We start from the raw sequence: 23,600 nt of genomic DNA on the forward strand, positions 1-23,600 counted from the left end.
TATCGTGCACGCCACCTACTTTGTACACCTGCAATTAATTATAACTGACAGGTGACCACTGACACTACTGACAGTAGTGTCTGTTGTTGATTTCAGTTTAGTTCCTAATTCCTGAAAAATGCTGAAAATTCTGGAAATAAACAAAGTAAAGTGCTAAAACAAGACTCATTAAACGGTAAGTCATTTCCTATTACGAAGACAACACCACGGTGCTACCACTCTCAGTACCTCCCCCACCTAAACAGACCTTACCAAACAAAACTTTCACTTTCCTGACAAGAAAACTCCCTTATAAGGTCAGGTTTTGCCCGTTCAAGGCCCCCTTAACAAGTGTCGGGAACCCGTTTAAGGGGTCGATATTGTCTGTTTTTAGTACCTGCCAGAATGACGCCCCCCAATGATGCTGCAGTCCAAGAGGTACGCAAGAAGACTCCTTCAGACTTTATCTTTGGTAAGGTGATTGGTGAGGGCAGTTTCAGTGTTGTGTACCTGGCCAAAGATGTACAAACCCACAAGGAATTTGCTAGTGAGTTGTTTTTGTTTTTATTGGTTAAATTTGTAAAACTACACTCTGTAAGAGTTGGTGTGTATAACTCCCATAGAGATTGTCTTGAAATTGCTTAGTTTATCACTGGTAAAGTTAACAAATAGGGCTAGCAAGGAACTGAAACCTATTTGTCTTGCCTAGGGCTGCAGTTACTTAGCTTGTTAACGATTTAATTTCAGTTAAAGTAATTGAGAAGCTGCACATAATCCGGGAGAAAAAGTCTGAGTATGTGATGCGCGAACGGGAAATTCTGCGCATTTTAGGAAATGCCAGCCCCTACATGGTGCATCTGTACAGCAGTTTCCAGGACTCTCAACGGCTCTACTTTGTGCTACCTTATGCCAAAAATGGGGAACTGCTCAAACACATCCAGACGCATACAAAGTTTAATTTTGAATGCACCAGGTGAGTCTTTAAGCAGAAAGTTGGTTGGTTTAGTCAGTTTCAAAATGATTGTAAACTCCTTTGGTAATTTAAAAAAAATGTCCAAAAGGAAATTTAGAATACTGAATTTAAAGATTTCTGGTCCTTTCTGGAGGTTTTTTGCATTTAAAAAAATAATTGGAAGTATCTGATAATTGCTTGGATTTGGAACTTTTGAATAATGAAACTGGTGTGCTTATTTTGCCTTAATTACATTTTTTCAATTAAAAATGAGCCAAAACTGTTATCTCTGACTCTTTTTGTTTTCCGGATATTAACACAACCTTAGTTTTTACTAAAAAAATTAAAATCAGTGTCAAATTGCTTCTTCATGTCAAATTTGGGATTTTTATCATTACATTTTGAGTGTCACTTATGACAGTTCTTATCAAATGTCAGGTGACATATAACATTTGTTTTTATGAGCAGGTACTACACCGCTGAGTTGGTACTGGCTCTCGAGTACCTCCGGTCCAAATGCATTGTGCACCGTGACTTGAAGCCAGAAAACATCCTGTTTGATCACAACTTCCACATATTGGTGACCGATTTTGGTAGCGGCAAAATTGTGAACGACAGTGGCGACCCCGACGCTAACGCAGAACCGCCAAAGCGGCGCAACAGTTTTGTGGGTACCGCCGAATACGTTAGCCCGGAAATGTTGCAAGAAAGCAAATCCTCCTACGCCTCTGACTTGTGGGCTTTGGGGTGTATAGTGTTCCATATGGCGTCCGGTATTCCTCCTTTTAAAGCCGGCAGCGAGTACCTGATTTTCCAGAAAGTACTGAAACTGGACTATACTTTCCCGGATGGTTTCGATGAGAGAGTTAAAGACTTTGTGGAGAAACTGTTGGTTGTTGAACCGGGCAGAAGATTAGGGGCTCAGGACGTGGAGCCATACACCACGTTACGGGAGCACGAAATGTTTTACGGAGTGAATTGGAACGATCTGGGCCCTCCTCCCAAACTGTCAAATGAACTGATCGACGACTGTTCCAGATTGAGTGGGAGCGACATTTCTTTGAGTTTGGAGCCGGGACTGAATAGCGAGCAAGTATCAAGACTGGTACTCAAAGAAATCCTCTCCGAAGCCACGCAAAAGGTCCAAAACAATCTGATGGACATCACACAGACTGAAATCCAAACCAGACTGGAAGCCCAAGAAAGCAACACTTACCATCAATTTGTCGAAGGCAATTTGATCCTCAAACAAGGCCTGATCGACAAACGTAAAGGGTTGTTTCCAAGACGACGCATGTTCCTATTGACCTTAGGGCCACATTTGTACTACGTGGACCCGGTTACCATGACGTTGAAGGGAGAAATACCCTGGAGTAAGGAGTTGAAAACCGAGGCCAAAAACTTTAAGACTTTCTTCATTCACACTGTAAGTTTTCGCTTTCATAGTGACTTTAAATGTGTTTACTAAGCTTCAATTGCAGCCTAATCGCAAATACTATCTGGAGGACCCTGAGGGCTTCGCTCTGGAGTGGTGTAAAGCAATCGATCAGGTCAAAGATCACTATTATCCAGTCTCGGATGTTTAGTTAATTTTTAGCGTCTAATGTTCACCTGGTGCTAATTTTTGTCAGAAAAATCTGACCTGGTGTTGTTTCACACTCAGAAAATTTTGAATTGACATGATTTGAATTGTTTTGCAAAAATCTTTAGTCCACTATCATATCAAAGTAGTTTTTAGCATCTGGTGAACTTATCATGGTTGCCCTTCTTGGCAACGTCGCACCAGCCGGTCGTCAACTGTCAATCAACAGGAGGGATGCGAAAGTTTCAATTACAGAAAACTGTAACACGCAGGGCAATCATCAACTAATTATACACCTCTTATAAGCTGGTTGTACGTTCCGTACTGTTGTAATACGTGTATCCTAGGTAAATTCCATTATTTATTACCGTTATGTGTATTTTTTTTGTAAATAAATTCTTATTTATTCAGTTTTGTTTCGTTTAGTGAACCACGGGCGGCGCCACCGTTCCAGTCAAACCGGTTGTCAACATTCAAAATGGCGTACGTTGTGCCTTGGTGTTGTGATACTTGAAGTTTCTGTATTGTTTTTATCGGTTTCCGGTGGATTTTTGGGGCCCCCTGCGTGCGGTTTAGGTGCCCGGAACAGTACCGGAGTTATGGTGAAAACAGGGCTTAGCCCCCACTTCAGGTAAGTCAGGTGTGACATTGTTTCGTTTTGTACTTGATCCCCACCCACGTACTCGTTCTCAGAGAGCACATCTGAGTGTTTTTGGGGGGTTTTTAGCGGTCTAGACGCCGCGTTAACCAGCCCTGGGGCTAGATTATGATGTGTTTAAGTGAAAATTGCTTAATTTTAAATAACCCGGGTTTGAAAAGCTTGCTTACAACCACTTAAGATCTGAGTCTTTGACCCCCTTTGGGGGCTTAGAATTGGGGTAGTTTGATCAGTGGCAAAACATCCGGGTTAGAATTTGTGTAGGTAAATTATTTCAATTTTTAACTGTCACACTATAATTGTATTCAAATGTTGTTATTCATTGTTGTTGTGGTGTTTGTATAGGGTGTATCAAAAATATTTCCACAGAGTAAAGCATTACTTTTCAACACTTAATTAACACAAGCATGTGGTCCTTGGTTAACATCATCAAAACATGTTTCATTTCACCTTATATAAGTCAAGAAAAACTTTGTGTGGGAGTGATATTGGAAGGAATCATATAAACAGGTTTTGCTCTGCTGATTCAACCTTAAAGTGGTTTAATTCCTAAAGGAAAAGTAGCCAAACACTTGGGTTATCATTGAAAATATCTAATCAAACAATAATATGGAACTATTAAGAAGGTTAAATTTAGAAAGGGAGAGGACAAATTAGATTTCCAAATCCCCAAAAACAACTTAAAAATAAAAGACTTGACAAGAAATACATAAAGCTTTTTGGTCCTGGGCCAACAAGAACTTTTAACCTATTTTTAATAAATAGAAACATATGCACTAAGCCAAGTCTTCCTTTCGACCAGGTTTGTCTTGTATTGGACTGGATTGGGTCAAATTAGACTCCACTTTTCTCTAGTTGTTTTTTTACATAAATCACTCGGCAACTAACAAATCGGATTTTCCAACAAATATTTGAGTGGAAAATGTCTAAACTGTACTTTCTTAAAATAGCCTGGCCAAGGTAACTGGTTTGGAGCAAAACAATAAGTTTAACAGAGTTGTAATGATTTCCTTGGTTTTGGCTGCCCTGTAATGACATTTTATCATTTAAGTTAAATAGCATAGGCAATGTTGGTTCGAATAGCTGTAAAGTGGTGGTTATATGACACTAATCACTAACAGCTGTCAATAAATGACACTATTATCAACAGACTGTGTTAAATAACAAAATGAGGGACGTAAACGAACCCACAGTGATTACGTTTAGTTTTGTTTATTTAAATGCTTTGCTCCATTTAAATAAACGTGTGGAAAGACAGGGGCGTCCCCTAACGGGGTTTTGTTTTAAAATGTTTATTGTTATTCGAATGTAATTTTTTTATTATATTTACTCATTCAAAATTGAATTTTCTGGCTTGGGGCCAACTGTTGTACCACAATAATTTGCGATGCGTGACGTAATCGCGGTAATTTATTTGTTTTTTTGTGTGTGCAATGTGCAGGATTGACGGCTCGCTTTATTTCAAATTTCTCCTCAAGGAGAACTGGGAGATTTGAGTAACGCGGCTTGACAAAATGACGAACGATGGCCATTTTGACTTTTCCAAAAAGGTCAGTTAATTTGACAGTCATTTTAATTCAATCACTTGAATATTATTTGGAGATGGGTTATGTTGTAAAACAAAGGGATAACTTTGACAAGGATAAACTTCAAATAACAAATTCTGACTCTTTCAAGATCGACAAGACAAAGTTGTCAAAGGAAGGTTTAGTAGTAAAATTCAAAATGGCTGCCTTTAATGACAACCATCTGTCTTGGTTGCTTACGTAATTTTGTTTGGTGGTATCTTGAAATAGGGCGTTTTGAAAACATTAACAGGATTTTGAGTTTTTTTTCTAAATTTCTGTGAAAGAATGCGATGATGTAGAGCTCGAATCAGATGAGAAAAGGCCACCGCATCATCAATGACGCAGTTTTTAAAACTATTTCTTTCTCCTTCTACAGTTGCCGTCGCATTAGATATAATCAGAGGCGTCCTATTAAAATATTCCCGAAAATATACTGTTAAGCGGTCAAAAAGCCACTTGGCAACGTAGTACGGTTTTTACTTGGACACAATTAAAACAGATGCGGCAGCGGCCAGGGACATTTGGACCTTTTTATATGCTTTTACTAGCCGGCACTCTAAACGGTGTTGCCAAGTTTAAAAAAATGTAGTGGCGGACAGGGAGACTTAGGGGGTTAGGTTAGGTTCCGTTTTAGTCTGGTGTTTTGGTTGTATTGTTGATGGTCGCAGTTGAAGTTCACATAGTGTTATGAATAAAAAACGTTATTTTGTCAAAATGTCTTTCAAAAAGGTTGGAAAGAAAGGTGTTATCATATACAGCCAAGGCCGTGAAATCGTCAGTAACGTCTTACAATTTATGAAGAAAGAAGCAGAAGGAGTTTCCATTCCTTTGAAAAACTTGTTGTCTTTTATTTTCTTTATTAAAAACGACGAAAATGTTTCATTTTACTGATAAAATAATAGCACGCCACTGACTGGCTGCAACAACTTGGAAAGTAACGAGAGCAGCAATATTTAAAGCGAGACGTACAGAGATCGTGACATCATCGTTTGATGACGCCTGTGGCCTTTTCTTAGCTGATTCGAGCTCTAAACCCGCTAAGGCTAAAATCAGGTTTGCGATTCGGTCACGTTCGGTTCGTAAGCCGACTGGGAGCGTCGGCGCCGGGACGCCTCAGTAAGTCGTCTGTGCGTCGCGACGCCACTCGTTGCACTCTTCAAGACATTCCCCCAAACTATCCACCCTGGCTGCAGCAATTTTCGACGTGATCGCGCTGCTGATGTAAACGCACTCTAACGTGGATTGAATGGATAACCCGCTTAAGGCCTGTCACTGTTGAAAGGAGAGCACCATGTCATCGCTATCGACGCCACCCTTGATCGTGATCCGAGCAAAACAGGTGCGCGCCCTTTTCAGTGACGGTACGAAATCAAAATGGTGATCAGTGATCGATCGGTGATCGGTAGAGATGCCCGTGAGCACTTCACTGACTGGCTCGGCCGGATCGGAGACTCCTCGGGCCAAACGCTGCAAACTTTGTGACGGTAGGAGGGTGTTTGGTGTGTACCCCGCTTTAGTCTCCCCCAATCCCCGCCCCATCCCTTGATTGGGACCTTAATCTCTTAAAACGTGCGAGAGAGAGAAAATTAAAGAGGACGGGATAAAACTCGTATTTCTCCTGGAATCCTTTGATCCACTCCAGTCTGCTTGGCACACGATCCGATCTCGCCGGATTCTCATCATAAAACTTTACCGAACAAAATTAATCAGGAAGGGACATTTTATTTTCAACTCCTCGTGATGGAGACAGCCAAATTTAATAGAATCTAGCCGCCATTTTGTATTGATAACAGTAAAGCCTTAATCGCACCTGACCGCCATTTTGTTTGTGCAAAGTATCACTCACCCTAACAATTCTAAATACAAATTTTCAAACTGGCGTCCGTTCACCATTTTTGATGCAAAAAACAACCCTCTTTACCGGTTAAATCTAAATGAATGTTTTCGAAACGACCATCACCCGCCATTTTGTAATTCACAAGGTTACTGACAGTTGTATTTTGAAAAATCGATTAAAACATGTCTTGTCACATCAAAGTGATTTGAATAGTTTGGCAACACTGCTAAAATGTGTGTTCTTTTAATTTGAACGAAAATGAACGTTCTGACAACCATAGTAACGTTTAAAGATTAGTCAGTTTGGCAACACTGTAGTGAACTGCTTTTGGATTTGATGTTTCAAAAATACGTCACCGCGTTGTTGAAAGATACAGGCCGTGAAGTGGTCGGTTACCCGCCATTTTGTAATTCACAATGTTAATATTGGCTAAGATTCGGTTAGACTGTGTTATTTTGCATCAGTTCTGTCACATTCAAACCTCAACTTAGCTTAACACAACAGAACAGGCATAAAAGTTTTAAAATGGTCTCTGACAGTTGTATATTGACAGAAAATGGTGATTGACGGCCATTTTAAAAAGTTGATTAAAGTTTTGTATATCTGTCACATCAAAGTGACGTTTCAAAATGGTGTCGACCGCCATATTGGAAAAAACTACGTCACCGCGTTGTTGAAACATACACAAAGTGGTGGGTTTTTTTAAGTTCTGTCAAAATTGCGTATTTTTTTCCAAGGCTTTCACGAGATTGCGCGCAGGCAAGATGGCGTCGGGACAGGCGACGGCCGCAATCTATTTTCGTATATAAGGTCTTTTGCCTATTGCCTATTTTAAACGCAAGATCCGAGTAAATAACCTACTTTCTCCGGACCAAATGGAACTTGTTTCGGGAAGTTTGACGTGCCACTCCATAAGCCGAAAATAATCAGGATTTATGTGTGATTGGGCGGCGTCACCAAGATGTCAAGAACTTGGTTTCCTGAAGGGAAACCATCGTGCGGAAACACTCGCGATTTATTAATAAAACACTGGAAAATCCTTTAACCGGGCTGGGAACATAAAAAAGTTGTAAATTTCCCCGTTATTACTCGGGTTTGCTTGATTTACTCTCTGACCAGCTGCGCCAGCCGCCATTTTCCTTTTTTTCCTGAACGGACATTCAACAATCGGTTTCTAAATTTACCCGAATCTCCGGCCTGATCTTAACCTTGAAACTGGGCGATTTACGCAAAAAAAAAATGTTATAACAAGAGACCATAAATCTGACAGACCAATGCCAAAATTTTCACTCGGGCCAACGATTTATTTGATTACGGTTAACCGGGACTGGTGCAAACTGGGCTTAAGGAAACAGTGACAGGTAATAAGTCGCCGGGCGTTAATAATATAAAACATTTTTGGCTTGTGTTTAATAATGCTGAGACGTGAAACACGCCGCGTACATTTGGACTAATTCCACAAAAATGTAGAAAGCAAGCAACGAGAAAAAATAGGCGAGAAGGTTATTTCGAAAATTACTTTTGTCCCAAATTGGCGGAGAAAGGTCGAATCGGTTTTGTAAGTTCATTTCAGTTATGTGGTGCTACTCCGAAAAATTGTCAGCTGTTTGCCATGTTGCCAGGTCTACCGTTAGAACGGTATATCTACCGTTTTTAATTGCGTTATTGCCCTTGTGTTTTTCAGTTTATTGAATAGGAAATTTAATAAGGATTCCAAAAATGCTCTTAAAACTGTCATTTTCTTACTGAAAATGATTATCTAAAACCACGTGATGGATGTCACTAATGTCAAAATTTTAGTAGAATTTGCAAGAATTACATTTAAACACGGTTTTCGAAACAAGACCATTTTCTGATATTTAACAGTTATTTTGACAATTGTCACTTCATAGTCTAGCTAAATGGTGTTCTAGAATCACGTGACAACTGCCACTAACGTCGAAACTGTCAAACTGTGCTCAAAAGTTGCAAAAATCAGGATTTAGAAACGTTTTATTGCAGTATTTGATATAAAACGTGTTTCTGACAAATATGAGAGATAATTTGCCAAATGTCACGTGACCGTCTAACTAAATAGTCTTCTGAAATCACGTGACAACTGTCACTAACGTCAAAAATGTCAAACTGTGCTCGAAAGTTGCAAAAATCAGGATTTAGAAACGTTTTCTTGCAGTATTTGATATAAAACGTTTTTGAGATTTATGACAGTTATTTTGACACTTGTCACGTGACCGTCTAGCTGAATAGGGTTCTAGAATCACGTGACAACTGTCACTAACGTCAAAACTGTCAAATCATTCTCTAAAGTTGCAAAAATCAGGGTTTAAGAGCGTTTTCTTGCAATATTTGATATAAAACGTGCTCTGAGAATTATGAGTTATTTTGCCAAATGTCACGTAACCTTCTAGCTAAATAGTCTTCTGAAATCACGTGACAATTGTCGATAACGTCAAAACTGTCAAACCATACTCTAAAGTTGCAAAATTCAAGGTTTAGAAACGTTTTCTTGCAGTATTTGATACGTGAGAGTGTTTCTGAGATTTTTGACTGTTATTTTGCCAATTATCACGTGACCATCTAGCTAAATAGGGTTCTAAAATCACGTGATAACTGTCAATATCGTCAAAACTGTCAAACTATGCTCTAAAGTTACAAAAATCAGGATTTAAAAACGTTTTTTTGCAGTATTTGATATGTGAGAGTATTTTTGAGATTTACGATTTTTCACAATGGTCAGGTGACTGCCCAGCTAAATTATCCTTTTAAAACCTCGTGATATCTGTCACTAATGTCAAAACTTAGAAAAAACAATTATTAATGACAAAAATAAAAATTTGTATTTTTGAAGTATGTAGTAGCCAGTTTAAATATTTTGACTTGGCAACACTGCTTGCCGAAACAAGTAGTTACTTAATTTAAAAAAAAAAATAATTTCAAGCAAAATGTTACAATATTTTCTGATATAAGCCGTAACCTAGTGGTACCACCTGAAAGGGAGGTACCATAGAAAAGAAAATGGTAAATATCTCCCAAACGATAATAGATATAGAAATTTAGCAAAAGAACAATTTTACCGTCAATCTTTAGATTTGTCTTTCTGTGACACAAAAAGGGGTTAGGAAAGTAAGAGGGAGGCGTGAATAGAGAATCGAAACGTCAATTGAGCTTTCTGGATGATTGTCAAACCTACCCTAGAAAAGGGTCAGGGAGGCTGTACATACATCCTTCTCACCGCCCTTCTTCAATCCGTTCTGGGCAAATCCACAATAGAAAATCCCGATATTTTCGTTCGGATGCAGGAAAAAGTCTAAATGGGTGCGATTGTGGCATAAAACCCACTCGAATTTGAAATAAAAGTTCCAAAAATACGGTTTTTGGCCAGCTCAATGCCGGATGATTCACATAGATAAACAACTCTCTGCGTGTGTACGTGTGTTTGTATATAGAGAACGATTCGTCAATGTGTCACTGATGCGTAAACTATCAAAAGTTTTGCCACGTCCAGTTTAATTGTCGCGATTTATTTCCCTCCCTCCCACGCCAACGTTGGAAAATCGACGCCATTTTGAATTTTACGCGAACCCGGTGAAAGTTCCAACAGATTTAGTCAAAAAAACCGCAAGAAGGTTCTGAAAAGCTTTAGAGGCATTTGGAAATTCTTAGACGGTTCTGGAATTTTTTTGAAGCTTTTAGAACGTTTTGTCATCTTTTGGGAGCTTCTAGACTAGTTAAAGAGCATTTGGAATCTTTTAGACTGTTCTAAAAGCTTTTGGAAGCTTCTAGATTGTTTTCAAAGGTTTCCGACTGTTTTAGACACATTTTAGAGTTTCTGTAGTATTTTGAAACCGTTTTAGACTATTTTGGGAGCATTTGGAAAGTTCCTGGATAGTTTAAGAAGCATTGAAGGTTTTGGACTGCTTTTAAAGCTTATGGAAGCTTTTAGACTGCCTTGAAATGTTTTGAAAGCTTCTAGACTAGTTGAAGATCATTTGAACGCCTTTAGAGTGTTCTAAAACTTTTTGGAAGCTTCTAGACATTTTTAGAAGCATTTTGGAGTTTCTGTAGTATTTTGAAATCATTTTTAACTACTTTAGGAGGATTTGGAAGGTTTCTGGAGAGTTTAAGAAGCATTGAAGGTTTTTGGATTGCTTTTAAAGCATTTGAAAGCTTATGGAAGCTTTTAGACTAGTTGAAGATCATTTGGAAGCCTTTAGAGTGTTCCAACACTTAGACTGTTCTAGAAAGCTTTTCGAAACTTCTAGATTGTTTTAAAAGGTTTCCGACTGTTTTAGAGTTTCAGAAGTGGTTTCTGGACAGTTTAAGAAGCATTGAAGGTTTTGGACTGCTATTAAAGCATTTGAAAGCTTATGGAAGCTTTTAGACTGCCCTGAAATTTTTTGAAAGCTTCTAGACTAGTTGAAGATCATTTGGAAGCGTTTAGAGTGTTCTAAAACTTTTTGGAAGCTTCTAGACTTTTTTAGTAGCATTTGGAGTTTCTGTAGTGTTTTGAAATCTTTTTTGACCACTTTAGGAGCATTTGGAAGGTGTTTGAACAGTTTAAAGAGCATATTGAAGGTTCTGGAATGCTTTTAAGTCATTTGAAACTTTGTAGCAGGAAACTTAAGGAGGGTACGGAAACTTTTAGACTGTCTTGAAATGTTTTAGGAGCTTCTAGACTATTTTAAAAGCATTTTGGGGTTTCTGTAGTGTTTTGACATCATTTTTGACTACTTTAGGAGCATTTGGAAGGTTTCTGGAGAGTTTAAGAAGTATTGCAGTTTAAAGAGAGCATATCAAAGGTTCTGGAATGATTTAGAGGCATTTGAAAATTCTTAGACGGTTCCAGAATTTTTTGGAAGCTTCTAGATTGTGTTGGTATCTTTTGGGAGTTTCTAGATTAGTTAAAGAGCAATTGGAATCTTTTAGATTGTTTTAAAAGGTTTCCGACTGTTTTAGAAACACTTTGGAGTTTCTGTAGTGTTTTAAAACCTTTTTAGACTACTTTAGGAGCATTTGGAAGGTGTTTGCACAGTTTAAAGAGCATCGAAGACACTGGATTGCTTTTAAGGCATTTGAAATCTTGCAGACGGTTCTAGAAACTTTTGTAAAAAGCTTCTAAACTTTTTAGAAGCTTTTATGCTGTCTTGGAATCTTTTGGAAGCTTCTAGATAAGTTGAAAAGCTTCTGGCAGCTTCTAGGGTGTTTTGTAAGGTTTAGCAAGACATTTTGGAGCTTCTATAGTTGTTTTTCGACTACTTCAGGAGTATTTCCATCATTTACCCATTTTGTAACAGATAATTGGTATGTTTTTGTCTTTCAGAAGCCTTCGATATCTCAATAAGAGCTATTATACAAAAAAAGCACCAAATACTAAAATAAATACAAAAAGAAGAAAAAAGCATCAAAATTTCACAAATTTACAAATTTACAGTAGATGCTTTTATTATTTACGAAAAATGTAAATTTCTAGAAATCCTAACGCAGAAGCGCAAAACTGAAGAACCCAATTCGTTTATTGAAACGTTGAAAATCACTATTTCATGTTAGTGAGGTTATAACAACTTTCCTGTTTGAGGGCGTAAATAGGTTGAGTTACAACTCATTTTCGACTAAACTGGGGATGGGAAATTGATTGGTGACTTTGGTTTTTGTCAAATCCAGTAAACAAATTAGGTTAGATTACAGCCAGCTCAACATAAAATACGGTAGTTTTTATTGATTTGTATGCCAATATGACGTTTCTCTCGGGTCATCATCAGGACCACGCACGCCGTGGAAAAAAAAACAATTAGACTCGAAAGTATGTCAAATATAAATAACACATCGATTATATACCGGTTGGGCCAAAGAGTATACCCGGCGGGGCGGGGGGGACGCGCTGTTGAAATTTGAATGACTCTATTTTCGAGCTGTCCCAGTCTATTTTTACAATAAAATATACAACAAAACGGTGTTTCTAGTGTCCCATCGCATCGGCCGAATTATTATTCTAAATAAATATCGAGTCGATAATTAGTCTGACCGCCATCTGTCTTAATCGGTCTGATGATCCAGCCAGCGACCGAAACGTCCTAAACTTTTAACGACCCAATTATTGCTGTTTTGTTCTAGAAAAACGTTTGTTTGTCCAAAACCAGTTAATCGAAACTATAAAAATTCCCTCCCGGTGATTTGGATAGATAATAAATCGGTTGTTTACGTTACGCTCTGGCTGCCAAAGGAAAACATCTTAAAATCCACTTTTATAGCTTCATTGCATCAGTTTTGTTTTCGCAAAACGACCAAATTGTCAAGTTTTTCAATTGTTTGACGTTAAATTACCCGGAAACGACGTGTCGATTGTGTTGGCATGTTGTCAATAGAAAGTGAGGTGAAAGCAACTTTCTTGACAAATTGGTGATTTTTGTATGTGTGGCCAATGTGGCCCAATTTTGACAATGTTGTCAGATTACCATTTTGTTAATTAAGCATTTATACTGAATTTTTTTAACATTGACAATTTTCCTAATTTCTTTCTAAATTTTTGCATCATTTCCACATTGATTATTTTGCTAATTTTTCCAATGTTGCCACACTGAATTTTTGATGTCTCATTTCGTGTCCAAGACAGCTGCCATTTTATTTTCTACGTCAAATTAACCGAAAACAACGTTTTTCAACTCTCCACCATTAGGGAAACCAATCGAAAGAAAAAGTGAGGTTAAAGCAACTTTTTTGTCAAATTGGTAAGAATATTCACTTTTGGACAATGTTGCCAAATTGACAATTTTCCTACTTTCATGCTAAATTTTTGTAACATTGCCACAATCACAATTTTGCTAATTTACTGAATTTTTGCAATGTTGCCAAACTGACACTTCCTTATTTACTACTAGATTTTGATACCTTTTCCAAATTAACCATTTTCTTGCTAAATTTTTACAATGTTGCCAAATTGACAACTTTGCTAACTTACTGAATTTTTCCAATGTTGCCAAACTGACACTTTCTTTATTTAGTACTAAATTTTGATAACTTTTCCAAATTAGCCATTTTCTTGCTAAATTTTTACAACGTTTCCACATTGATTATTTTGCTAATTTTTCCAATGTTGCCAAACTGACCATTTTCTTTATTTAGCTGAATTTTCAATGTCCAAGAGAGCCGCCATTTTATCTTTGACGTCAAATTAACCGAAAACAGCGTTTTTCAACTGTCCACCATTAGGAAAAATCAATCCAAAGAAAAAGTGAGGTTAAAGCAACTTTCTTGTCAAATTGGTAATTTTTGTAAGAATATTCACTTTTTGACAATGTTGTCAAATTACCATTTTGCTAATTAAGCATATACCTATTGAATTTTTCGAATGTTGCCAAATTGACAATTTTTTTTTGAACTCTACTACTACAGAATTTTGTCATCTAACTGTTTAGTTAAGTTTCCTAACCTCAAATTAGCTAAGAATAAACTGTTATAAAATCTTACATAAATGTCAAATATCTTGACAGGATTTGTGACAGTTAGTGAGGGTGCGGCTCGTTTTGGATTCAATCGACGTTAAATTTTACTTTTATTACAAATTTGCTTCGGGTTTGAAACTGTTTTGAGCCATCTGCATGGATGGAATAAGTATTGCTGTATATACCAATTATCGTGCAAATGGTTCGTATTCAAATCAGTTACTGTAAATGTTTTTCGGAATGGGCGTGACCAACATCACTTCTGACCAATAGGAGACTAAACGAGGGCGTGACTTGGGTAAACTCCGCCCACACTTCTCTGTCTTTTAAGTGTAGTGTCATCAAACAAGACGGAACATTCAAAATGTATTAAAGTGAGGCGTGGCCTAATTTCTTAATAGTGGTTGTCACGCCCGTGCAGTGCTCTGATTGGTGCTAGAAGGGCGTGGTCATGTTTCTACTCCACTTTTGTACTATTTTAACTAGTTGTGTTGTACGGAGCGCCAGGGAGCCAACCAAACTAATAATTCATTTAGAGAATGTCATACCGAGTGTAGTTCCGCTATGCGGGCCGTTTTGGACACGATAACATTAAGTAACTGTTTTGCCTTGATATTTACTGCACTCGTGCGGTTATAATTAGTCGCGGGAATCTTTAAGGGTTTGTGAGCAGTAAAACCCTGCAGTTCTGTGGTTGATAGAACGTGTCAGTACTGCTTGCACAATATAGCAGCTTCTGTCACATTCTGTACACGTTTTTCTTCTGTAACTCCCTGTCAGGAGGGTTGGTTTCAAAATACTTCACCTGCTAGTGTGAATAAAATAATCGAAGGCCGGCTAATTTCGGCCTGTCAGATGAGTCAAGTTCAAAGAGAAAATAGACGTGGCGAGCTTAATTTAAGTTGCATTTACGCGGATCCGGCTTGCCAACTTCTTGTGTCCGTTACAGTTCGCGATTCAAAGTGCCAATCGACACTCTAAGGAGAGGAGATACGGTAAATCTGACCTTACCACCGAATTCCCCAGCCTCGAATTAGCCGAAAATGATGTTTCACTCTCAAACAAGTTTTTTTTTGAAAAAGTGAGCTTATGGCAATTTTTTTGTTTTTTTGTAAGTGTACAGGGTGATTGTTTATATGTTTTACTCGATAGCCAAATTTAGTAATTTTGTTTGTCTCGCACAAACAACAGTTTAAATCACTAGAATGTGATGTGAAAGTTGACACTAAAACGTCAAAAATTGGCCGCAAAAATGGTTTTAAAAAAACAACAGATTCCCAATTTTTATAATTATTAGGGCAATTTTGTAATAAATTATTTAGATTTAAAAGTTTTTGAAATTATCACTAACAATTTTTTATCCCACAAACCGCCAAGATGGCGTTTCGGGAATATTATTGGTAAAGTAGGCTGTGCTTGCACATCAATTCGACTCAGCATCAAGTGTGCCGGGTGAAGTTTACGTCACGATGACGTAGTTTGACAGTTGATCAATATACAATTGCGTTCAAATGCGTCATCGTGACGTCAAGTTTGCACCGCCTACTTTGGTGCTATTCGACCAAAACTATTTTACGCGTATATGTAGTGTATAGTCAAATTTTTACCCTTTGAGAATGACGTCAAGCAGGTGAAAAAACACGCATGTCTGGAATTAGATCACAAATTTTAACCTACAAATGCTTTGAAAAATGAGTGATCATGAGAGTTTCAGTTGACATCTGGAAAGTGTTCCTTTTCGTACTCGAAAAAAAGCAGCACATTTAGAATTAGCATTTGGGCCTTCTCATTGTATCACAGCATTTTCATACCTTTGATATTTGTTTATATCAAAGTGACAGTAAATGTCAACGTTTCTAATTTGACAGGATGACAAAATTAATAACGTGCCTTTTTTGCTAAAATTGTTTATTTCACATGTTTGATATGCAAGAAACAAAGATGTAAAAAGATGACGTCATTCTCAAAAGGTAAAAATCCAACTATAGAGAAACTCATTTATTTGAGTTTATAACAAAACAATTTTTAAGTTATAAAAAATAATTAAAAAATTATTTAAAATTTTTAAATTTTGTTATAGTTGAGGTTACGGCAATTGTTTCTTTTTTAAAACTTAAATCAATCGAACCGCCATTTTGAAAACCGTTGGAAACGAGTGCGCAGAAATAAAAGTGAGGTTAAGTGTGATTTTTTCATGGAAATTGTTTTTTTTTTTGGAATCTTTAGTGTCATCTGAGATTGATATGCATTTTCTTTATTAATTTTTTTTTTAAATTGTGTTTTTATGAAAAATTATGGTACTGATTGTATTCCTTCAAAACATTCACTTTTCTATTGTAACATTGTAACGTAATCACAATTTACTTTGATTTTTGCTATAACTGTTGAATGACAGTTGACAGTAAATGAAAATTTGCAACTGAGTAGGTTATTATTATTTCAGTTTTAATTTAGAACTGCACCGGTCGTTCGTAAATCAACACAAAATTACCCCGCGGGCGTTAATTAATTGGTTGTTGCAACGAGAGGGCCGTAAATTGGACAATCGGGCCGGAAAAATTCCAGAAATACCATTGGCGGGTCATTTTTTTCCAGATTTCGTGTCCCGACCGCGTTCCCGTATCATCGTTTGTCTTTGTTTCGCTCGCACCGAAGGGTGCCAGAATTCTGGAACGCGGTCCCGCAAACACATCCGTTAATCGGACGCGGCCATTAATAAGACACAGATGACGACTAATGGCGCGAAAATAAAATGTTTCTGGATTCGGGTTCAGTGCAGTTTACTGGCACAGATTCGGGGGAGGTGTCGCAACGTTTCGGGAAAAAAACATTTTTATCCCGCGTTTCGGCCATCATCAACGTATGAAATACGGCGGAACGCAGCTGGTCGTTTACGTTTTAATAAACACGAACACGCTTAACACCTCTTGCTCGAGTTTACATTTTGCCAATTTGACAGAAGAAATTCCATCAAAAAACCACCCCTCCAGAGTGGAAAAATTCCATTTTAGTAACATTATTAACCCTCGTAAATTCCGATGGCGCTGTTCCCGGAATAATAATCTCGTAAATTCGTTCGATTATGATCGGTTGTATAACCTAAAAATAGCGCTTTTTAGAAAATTGCTTTTTCAAGAAATTTCCATCGCCTATAAAAGACGTCACGTCGGCCATTTTGGAAAGGAATGCAAAAAAGAAAATTAGAGATAACTTGACATATTTCAGTAAAAAAATTACAATTTCAGACTCTTAAATTTCCATAATTTAAATAATTTTCAGACTGAGTGGTCATTAAAGTAACCTAAATTGAAGTATGAAAGTTATAATAGAATTTCTTCCTCAGGCAAATCTGAAAAAAAAAATTACCCGCTAAAAAAGGAATTTCTGGACTTTTCCGGTCCGATTGTCGAATTTACGACCCTCTCGTTGCAAAAGTTTTTGAAATAAACACTAATAAACGATTTTCTATCCTACAAACCTCCAAGATGGCGTTTCGGGAGTATTAATGGTAAAGTAGGCTGTGCTTGCACATCAATTTGACTCTGCATCAAGTGTGCCGAGTGAAGTTTACGTCACTATGACGTAGTTTGACAGTTGATCAATATACAATTTCGTTCAATTACGTCGTCGTGACGTCAAGTTTGCACCGCCTACTTTGGTGCTATTCGAACAAGTAGTATAGTCGGATTTTTACCTTTTGAGAATGACGTCATCTTTTTACATCTTTGTTTCTCGCATATCAAACATGTGAAATAAACAATTTTAACAAAAAAGGCACGTTATTAATTTTGTCATCCTGTCAAATTAAAAACGTTGACATTTACTGTCACTTTGATATAAACAAATATCAAAGGTATAAAAATGATGCGCTACAATTAGCAAGCCCAAATGCTAATTCTAAATATGCTGTTTTTTTTGGAGTACGAAAAGGAACAGTTTCCAGATGTCATCCCAATTGATTATTCCAATGTGTATGATAGAGCATAAGTAGCAAGCATTTGTAGGTTAAAACTTGTGATCTAATTCCAGACATGCGTGTTTTTTCACCTGCATGACGTCATTCTCAAAGGGTAAAAATTTGACTATAGTAGTGTAGAAACTCATTTATTTGAGTTTATTTCAAAAAATTATAAATTTTTCGTATAATTAATATTATACACGGTTTTACACGGAGAACAAGATAGCCGGACAACAGATATTTTGGAAAGGAATGCAAAAAGAAAAAAAATCTCAAAACAGAAAATAAGTTGTTGTCAAATGCCAGATGTCAATCCTGTTAATATGCGTTGTTTATATCGAGGATTTTATGGCGGTTTACTTGATAAGCGGATTCAATTTGCTCGATATAAACGTAGTCAATATGTTTGTGATTGGTGGCTGAAAGCTGCTTTTTTTTGACCAATCACAAAGTACGAATACTGCTGTGACGAACTCATCTTTGATTAATTTTGACAGCTGTCATTTTTAGCAGGGGCCGTTACTATTCAAAAATGTGCTTAAAATAGTCATTTTCTCACTCCAAGTGTGTTTTACAGGCGATTTTGTCCCTTACTGTCCTTTTAAACTGTGTTTCTGGAAATTCTAACTTTGACACCGCTATTCTCCCTGACTACCAAATTTGTTATGTTTTTTCAGGTTATTGGATAGGAAATTTAATGAGGATTCCAAAAATGAGCTTAAAATAGTAATTTTCTCACTCCAAGTGAATTTTACAGGCGATTTTGTCCCTTACTGTCCTTTTAAACTGTGTTTCTGGCAATTCTAACTTTGACCCTACTTTTATCCCTGACTGTACTAAATTTTGTAGTATTTTTTGTCATTAGATAGGAAATGTAATGATGATTCTAAAAATGTACTTAAAACAGTCATTTTCTCACTCCCAGTGTGTTTTACAGGCGATTTTGTCCCTTACTGTCCTTTTAAACTGTGTTTCTAGCAATTCCAACTTTGACACCGCTGTTCTCCCTGACTGTACCAAATTTTGTAGTGTTTTTTTTAGGTTATTGGATAGGAAATTTAATGAGGATTCCAAAAATGAGCTTAAAACAGTCATTTCCTCACTCCAAGTGTGTTTTACAGGCGATTTTGTCCATTACTGTCCTTTTGAACTGTGATTCTGACAGTTCAAACTTTGACACCGCTCTTTTCACTGACTGTATCAAATTTTTTGTGTTTTTTCAGGTTATTGGATAGGAAATTTAATGAGGATTCCAAAAATGAGCTTAAAATAGTCATTTTCTCACTCCAAGTGTGTTCTACAGGCGATTTTGTCACTGAGTGTCCTTTCAAACTGTGTTTTTGACAGTTCGAACTTTGACCCTACTTTTATCCCTGACTGTATTAAATTTTGTAGTATTTTTGTATGTCATTAGATAGGAAATTTAATAAGGATTCCAAAAATGTGCTTAAAACAGTCATTTTCTCATTGTAAGTGGGTTTTACAGGCCATTTTGTCCCTGACTGTCCTTTCTAACTGTGTTTTTGACAGTTCTAACTTTGACCCTACTTTTATTCCTGACTGACTGTACTAAATCTTGTAGTATTTTTTATGTCATTAGATAGGAAATTTAATGAGGATTTAAAAAATGTGCTTAAAACAGTCATTTTCTGACTCCAAGTGGGTTTTACACGCGATTTTGTCACTGACTATCAAACTGTCAAATTGTGCTCAAAAGTTGCAAAAATCATGGTTTTCTTACAGTATTCGATACAAAACGTGTTTCTAAAATTTGTGACAGTTATTTTGACAGTGGTCACGTGACTGTTTAGCTAAATTATCCTCCAAAAACTACGTGATATCTATCCCTAATGTCAAAACTGTCAAACTAAGATAACACAGTTTTCTTATAGATTTATTTATTACAGTTATTTTGACAATTGTCAGTAAATTATTGGTAAATTACAAATTGTTTAAATACAGCAATATCTTCAGATTCGCTTCGTTTTTCTCATCTCAAAAACATATTGTTTGTCAAAATTTAAACATGAGCTAATTGTAAAATAAAATTGATTTAAACTTGTAAAGGGACGCTAAAAATAGTCGTTTGTTCAATTTATAAATTGAATGATTATTGGCAACTGTCGATTAATTTTGACGGCTGTCATTTTATTTCAACTGTCAATTGTCATTTTTGGCGGAAGCCATTATTCTTAAACTGGCAAAACAAATTGGTTATGTCGCATGTAGACTTACCGGAAGTGTGATGGTCGATCAATCAATCTACGTCAAATTTGACAGTTTTTATTAAGAAAATCGTTAATTTACAGGATAGGCCTTTCAGTTTAACTGTTTCGCAAATTAGGTCTCATTGGATCGTTTTGAATTTAAAAAGGTGGAGCAATTTGCGCCTTTTTTTAGTCACAAAAGACAGTAAAAGTTTACGATGGGGCGGTTGTTACGCTAATCGGGTCGTAAAAATGGCGGTCGTCCAATTATCAGGCTTTTTCACGCTCCTGTTAAACTCTACAGGGTGGTAATAAGGTTTTTTTATTGCTTAATAACGACGTTCAGGATATTAGTGTCGCCCCCTCACGGCCTCGCAGTTCAATTCAGACGCGCGCCGACCTTCATCAGAGGTGGGCGGCCAATTAGAGCGTAGTTGTGACATTTTTCAAATTTCCGCGCTCACTCAGGTGCAATTAGTGACGTCACTTGCGTGGTAAACTTGCCTTTATTTGTTTTTTTTCTTGAATTGCAGAGTCGAATCATCGCAGTGATCCGGGCAGCGGTTTCTGGCAACTCCAGCTGGACCGAGACCTGGTGGACACCATCTCGTCAATCTACCCGGATTGGTTCAAGAATAGTATGGCGGAGGGCGGCGGGAGTGGGGGGACCGCGGGCGGTCGACCGCCCTCCCCCTCCTTCAGGGAATCACCCCCTAAAGCGATCATCGACACGTCCCCCATTCACATGGACCAGAATAAAGAGTGTAAGTAGTGTGGGCGACGTTTCTAATAGTCGAGTAGCGGTAGCGGACATCCTCAGGTTGTAAAAGGTTGACAGTGGGTTTGATTTGCATTTTAACAAAACACATTAACGTGGGATTGAATTATTAATTATCTATACTAGTGTTTTGTTTGTGTCGATGTGGAGCAAAAACACGGATCAAGTTTATTTATGAAATTGCATAAATTTGGGTGGGACAAGTCCGCAACTCGTAAACATTTTAGAAAGGGGGGATGGTCCTTGGCAATCGCGTTCGAGAGAAAATAAAATCGACGATAATAAAGTGGATTTGTTTGGACCCGGCTTGGCAGATTAAACAATTAACCGGGAGAAAATTTGAATCGTAAATTCGACTCTCACGCGTACCGCCCGCCCACAATTTATTTTTGTTAAGACTACATCTTACGTAATATACTTACCGAATTCAAATTCGCACTTTTTACCGAAAAAAAACATGGTTTTAATGGGGTTTTTGGTGCGGCAAAAACGTTGCCCAACAAGTTTTTCTAGAATAGCAAACTCTGAAAAAGACCTGTAGAATGTGACCAGAACGCGTCATGTGTCAGCTTCTTCTGTCACATTCTATCAACACTTCTCTTGAGAATTCCGTTCCCTACTATTAAGTATAGGCCCCCAGGCCCTAGTTTCCTGAATCAAGAAGAACACATAATTTGACAGAAACCTGCTTTTGTCAACCAGTTCTGTCACATTCTATCGGTAATTCTACTTGCTGCGTTCAAGAATTAGGGCCCAGGAGGCGTATTTTCATGATGACAGCTCTCTGGGAGATTGTAGCATGGCGGGTTGCCTAAATTGGTCAATTTTACTTTTTTCCTACTGGAAACCAGTAGAAAGTCTTCTCAAATGTGCGAATTTCGACAGATTGATAAAAATCTCAATTTTGAGTGTTTTAATAGAAATTGATTAGTTTTGCTATTTTTTTTATGTGATTCGATGGTTTATTATTGGTCAAGACCTAATATTTGTTATTTAAATTGATATTATTACTTTAATAGGATTTGTGTAAGAATTTGTAGGAGTCTGCATACAGGGTGGTCTAAAATGATTGTAGGATACCTGAAGGGTAGAAAATGCATGAAAAATAAACGCTAAAATGTCATATGAACTCTGGTTGAATAGTGCCCCCTTTCGGAGCTAGTGGGCCCTAAGTACATGCCCCAAGAAAAAAAATTTTCATCTTAATTAATAAACTAAATTCAAAACGAATCCTGAAGGTCACGTGACTGTTTTAAGATTAAAATTTGATTTTATAATGTCACGTGACAGTTTTGAATGTCAAAATGTCATTTAAAGGATCACGTGCTCGTTTTTCAGTTTAAAAACTGATAATTTTTAAGATCCGCGACCCTCTTTACTGTGCAAATGGCCACGTGACCGTTTTTTCAGTTTGAACTGACATTTTTTTTAAATAACGTCACTCCTTTTAATGTGCAAATGCTCACGTGACAATTTTCAATAATCAAATTTAATTTTTAGTTTACGTGACTTTTTTTTTTAACGTTAAATCGAATCCTAAAGGTCACATGACTGTTTTAAGATTAAAATTTGATTTTATAATATCAGCTGGCAGTTTTGAATGTCAAAATGTTATTTAAAGGATCACGTGATCGTTTTTTTTATTTTAAACTGATATTTTTAAAGACGCACGCTACTTTTTGTATAGCGCAGATAGGCACGTGACCATTTTCACGTCAAAACCGGATTCTTAAATGTCACGTGATTGTTTTAGTTGTCAAAATATTATTTGAAGAATCATGTGACTTTTTTTAAAGTGAAAATAATCCAATGTATTTTAAAACGTCACGTGACTTTTATATATTTAATGCCAAAACGGAATCCGGAAGATCATGTGGCCATTTCCCAGTTTGACTGTTTTAGAGATATCAAAATATTATTTGAGTCACGTGACTCTTTATAATGTGCAAATGGTCACGTGACGATTTTCAATAATCGAATATATTTTAAAAGGTCATGCGACACGACGACAACGGAATCCTGAAGATCACGTGACTGTAAATGACTAAAGTACTGTTTAAAGGGTCACGTGACCGTTTTCAGTTTGAATTGAGAAATTTCTCGTTTTAAATCAACGAAATTAGACAAAAAGAGACTACGCTCTTGGAAAACATGTTTAAATAGTCCATTTTCAGTTTTTTTGTTAACTTAAACGACCTCTGATGAGTCGATTATGGCCACCTTGTACGCTTCTAGTAAACCCTCTGACGATGTCATGGAACGAAATTTAACCACCTGGTGCACCTACGCTTCGGTGGCGGGGAGGCTCGGCGTGCGTGCACCCAAGTCACCTTGTTTATTCTCTTTAAATTGTTTTTTTTTCGTGTTGCTAATCTCGCGATCGACAACGCGTTTCGTGACCGAACATCTGTTCGATTCAACCCCCTCGTCCTGTCGTCTTAAGGGTTGATTAACACAGTCCCGGTTAGATTAACCGAGGACGCCAACAATGGACAGGATAGGCGGTCCGGGGTCGTCGTTTTTATTCTGCAGGTGCGTGTGATTAAGGGCCTGTGTTTACATAAAGTGAGGTTATTTTGAATTAATTAGTTAGGGAGGGCGCGAGTGACAGGTGACTAATTGATTTTGTTTTTTTTTTTGCA

At 37.2% G+C, this 23,600-nt stretch overlaps 2 protein-coding genes across 7 annotated transcripts in view; both read left to right on the plus strand.

The window, feature by feature from the left end:
• The first annotated feature begins 17 nt into the window (after window positions 1-17).
• On the plus strand, window positions 18-2,923 carry Pdk1 (Phosphoinositide-dependent kinase 1). The gene is made up of 5 exons (XM_081984194.1): window positions 18-175; window positions 374-526; window positions 727-952; window positions 1,400-2,357; window positions 2,413-2,923. The coding sequence occupies exons 2-5, from the start codon at window positions 385-387 to the stop codon at window positions 2,515-2,517; spliced, it is 1,431 nt and encodes a 476-aa protein (XP_081840320.1). The 5' UTR covers window positions 18-175; window positions 374-384; the 3' UTR covers window positions 2,518-2,923.
• A 62-nt stretch (window positions 2,924-2,985) lies between these two features.
• The window catches only part of LOC145732088 (uncharacterized), a 28,634-nt gene continuing 8,019 nt past the window's right edge, over window positions 2,986-23,600 (plus strand). The window contains exons 1-2 of one of the 6 annotated variants that reach the window (XM_081984137.1): window positions 2,986-3,144; window positions 20,714-20,944. In XM_081984137.1, coding sequence (XP_081840263.1) covers window positions 20,821-20,944 — 124 coding nt within the window. In that variant the 5' untranslated portion in view covers window positions 2,986-3,144; window positions 20,714-20,820. Of the gene's footprint in view, window positions 3,154-5,858; window positions 6,239-20,626; window positions 20,649-20,713; window positions 20,945-23,337; window positions 23,491-23,600 lie in introns of those variants that run through there. The other 5 variants (XM_081984138.1, XM_081984135.1, XM_081984136.1 and 2 more) reach the window with 5 other exon arrangements.

Source organism: Ips typographus, linkage group LG7, assembly GCF_016097725.1.
Source record: "Ips typographus isolate SLU linkage group LG7, UJ_Ityp_2.0, whole genome shotgun sequence".
In the NCBI taxonomy this organism is placed as follows: domain Eukaryota; kingdom Metazoa; phylum Arthropoda; class Insecta; order Coleoptera; family Curculionidae; genus Ips; species Ips typographus.

Excerpts from the sequence above, each read along its gene's own strand:
- Pdk1 (XM_081984194.1), top strand. The coding sequence starts at position 385 with ATGACGCCCCCCAATGATGCTGCAGTCCAAGAGGTACGCAAGAAGACT. Across the intron at positions 527-726 it reads AACCCACAAGGAATTTGCTA|TTAAAGTAATTGAGAAGCTG; the intron begins GTGAGTTGTTTT and ends ATTTAATTTCAG. Across the intron at positions 2,358-2,412 it reads AGACTTTCTTCATTCACACT|CCTAATCGCAAATACTATCT; the intron begins GTAAGTTTTCGC and ends CTTCAATTGCAG.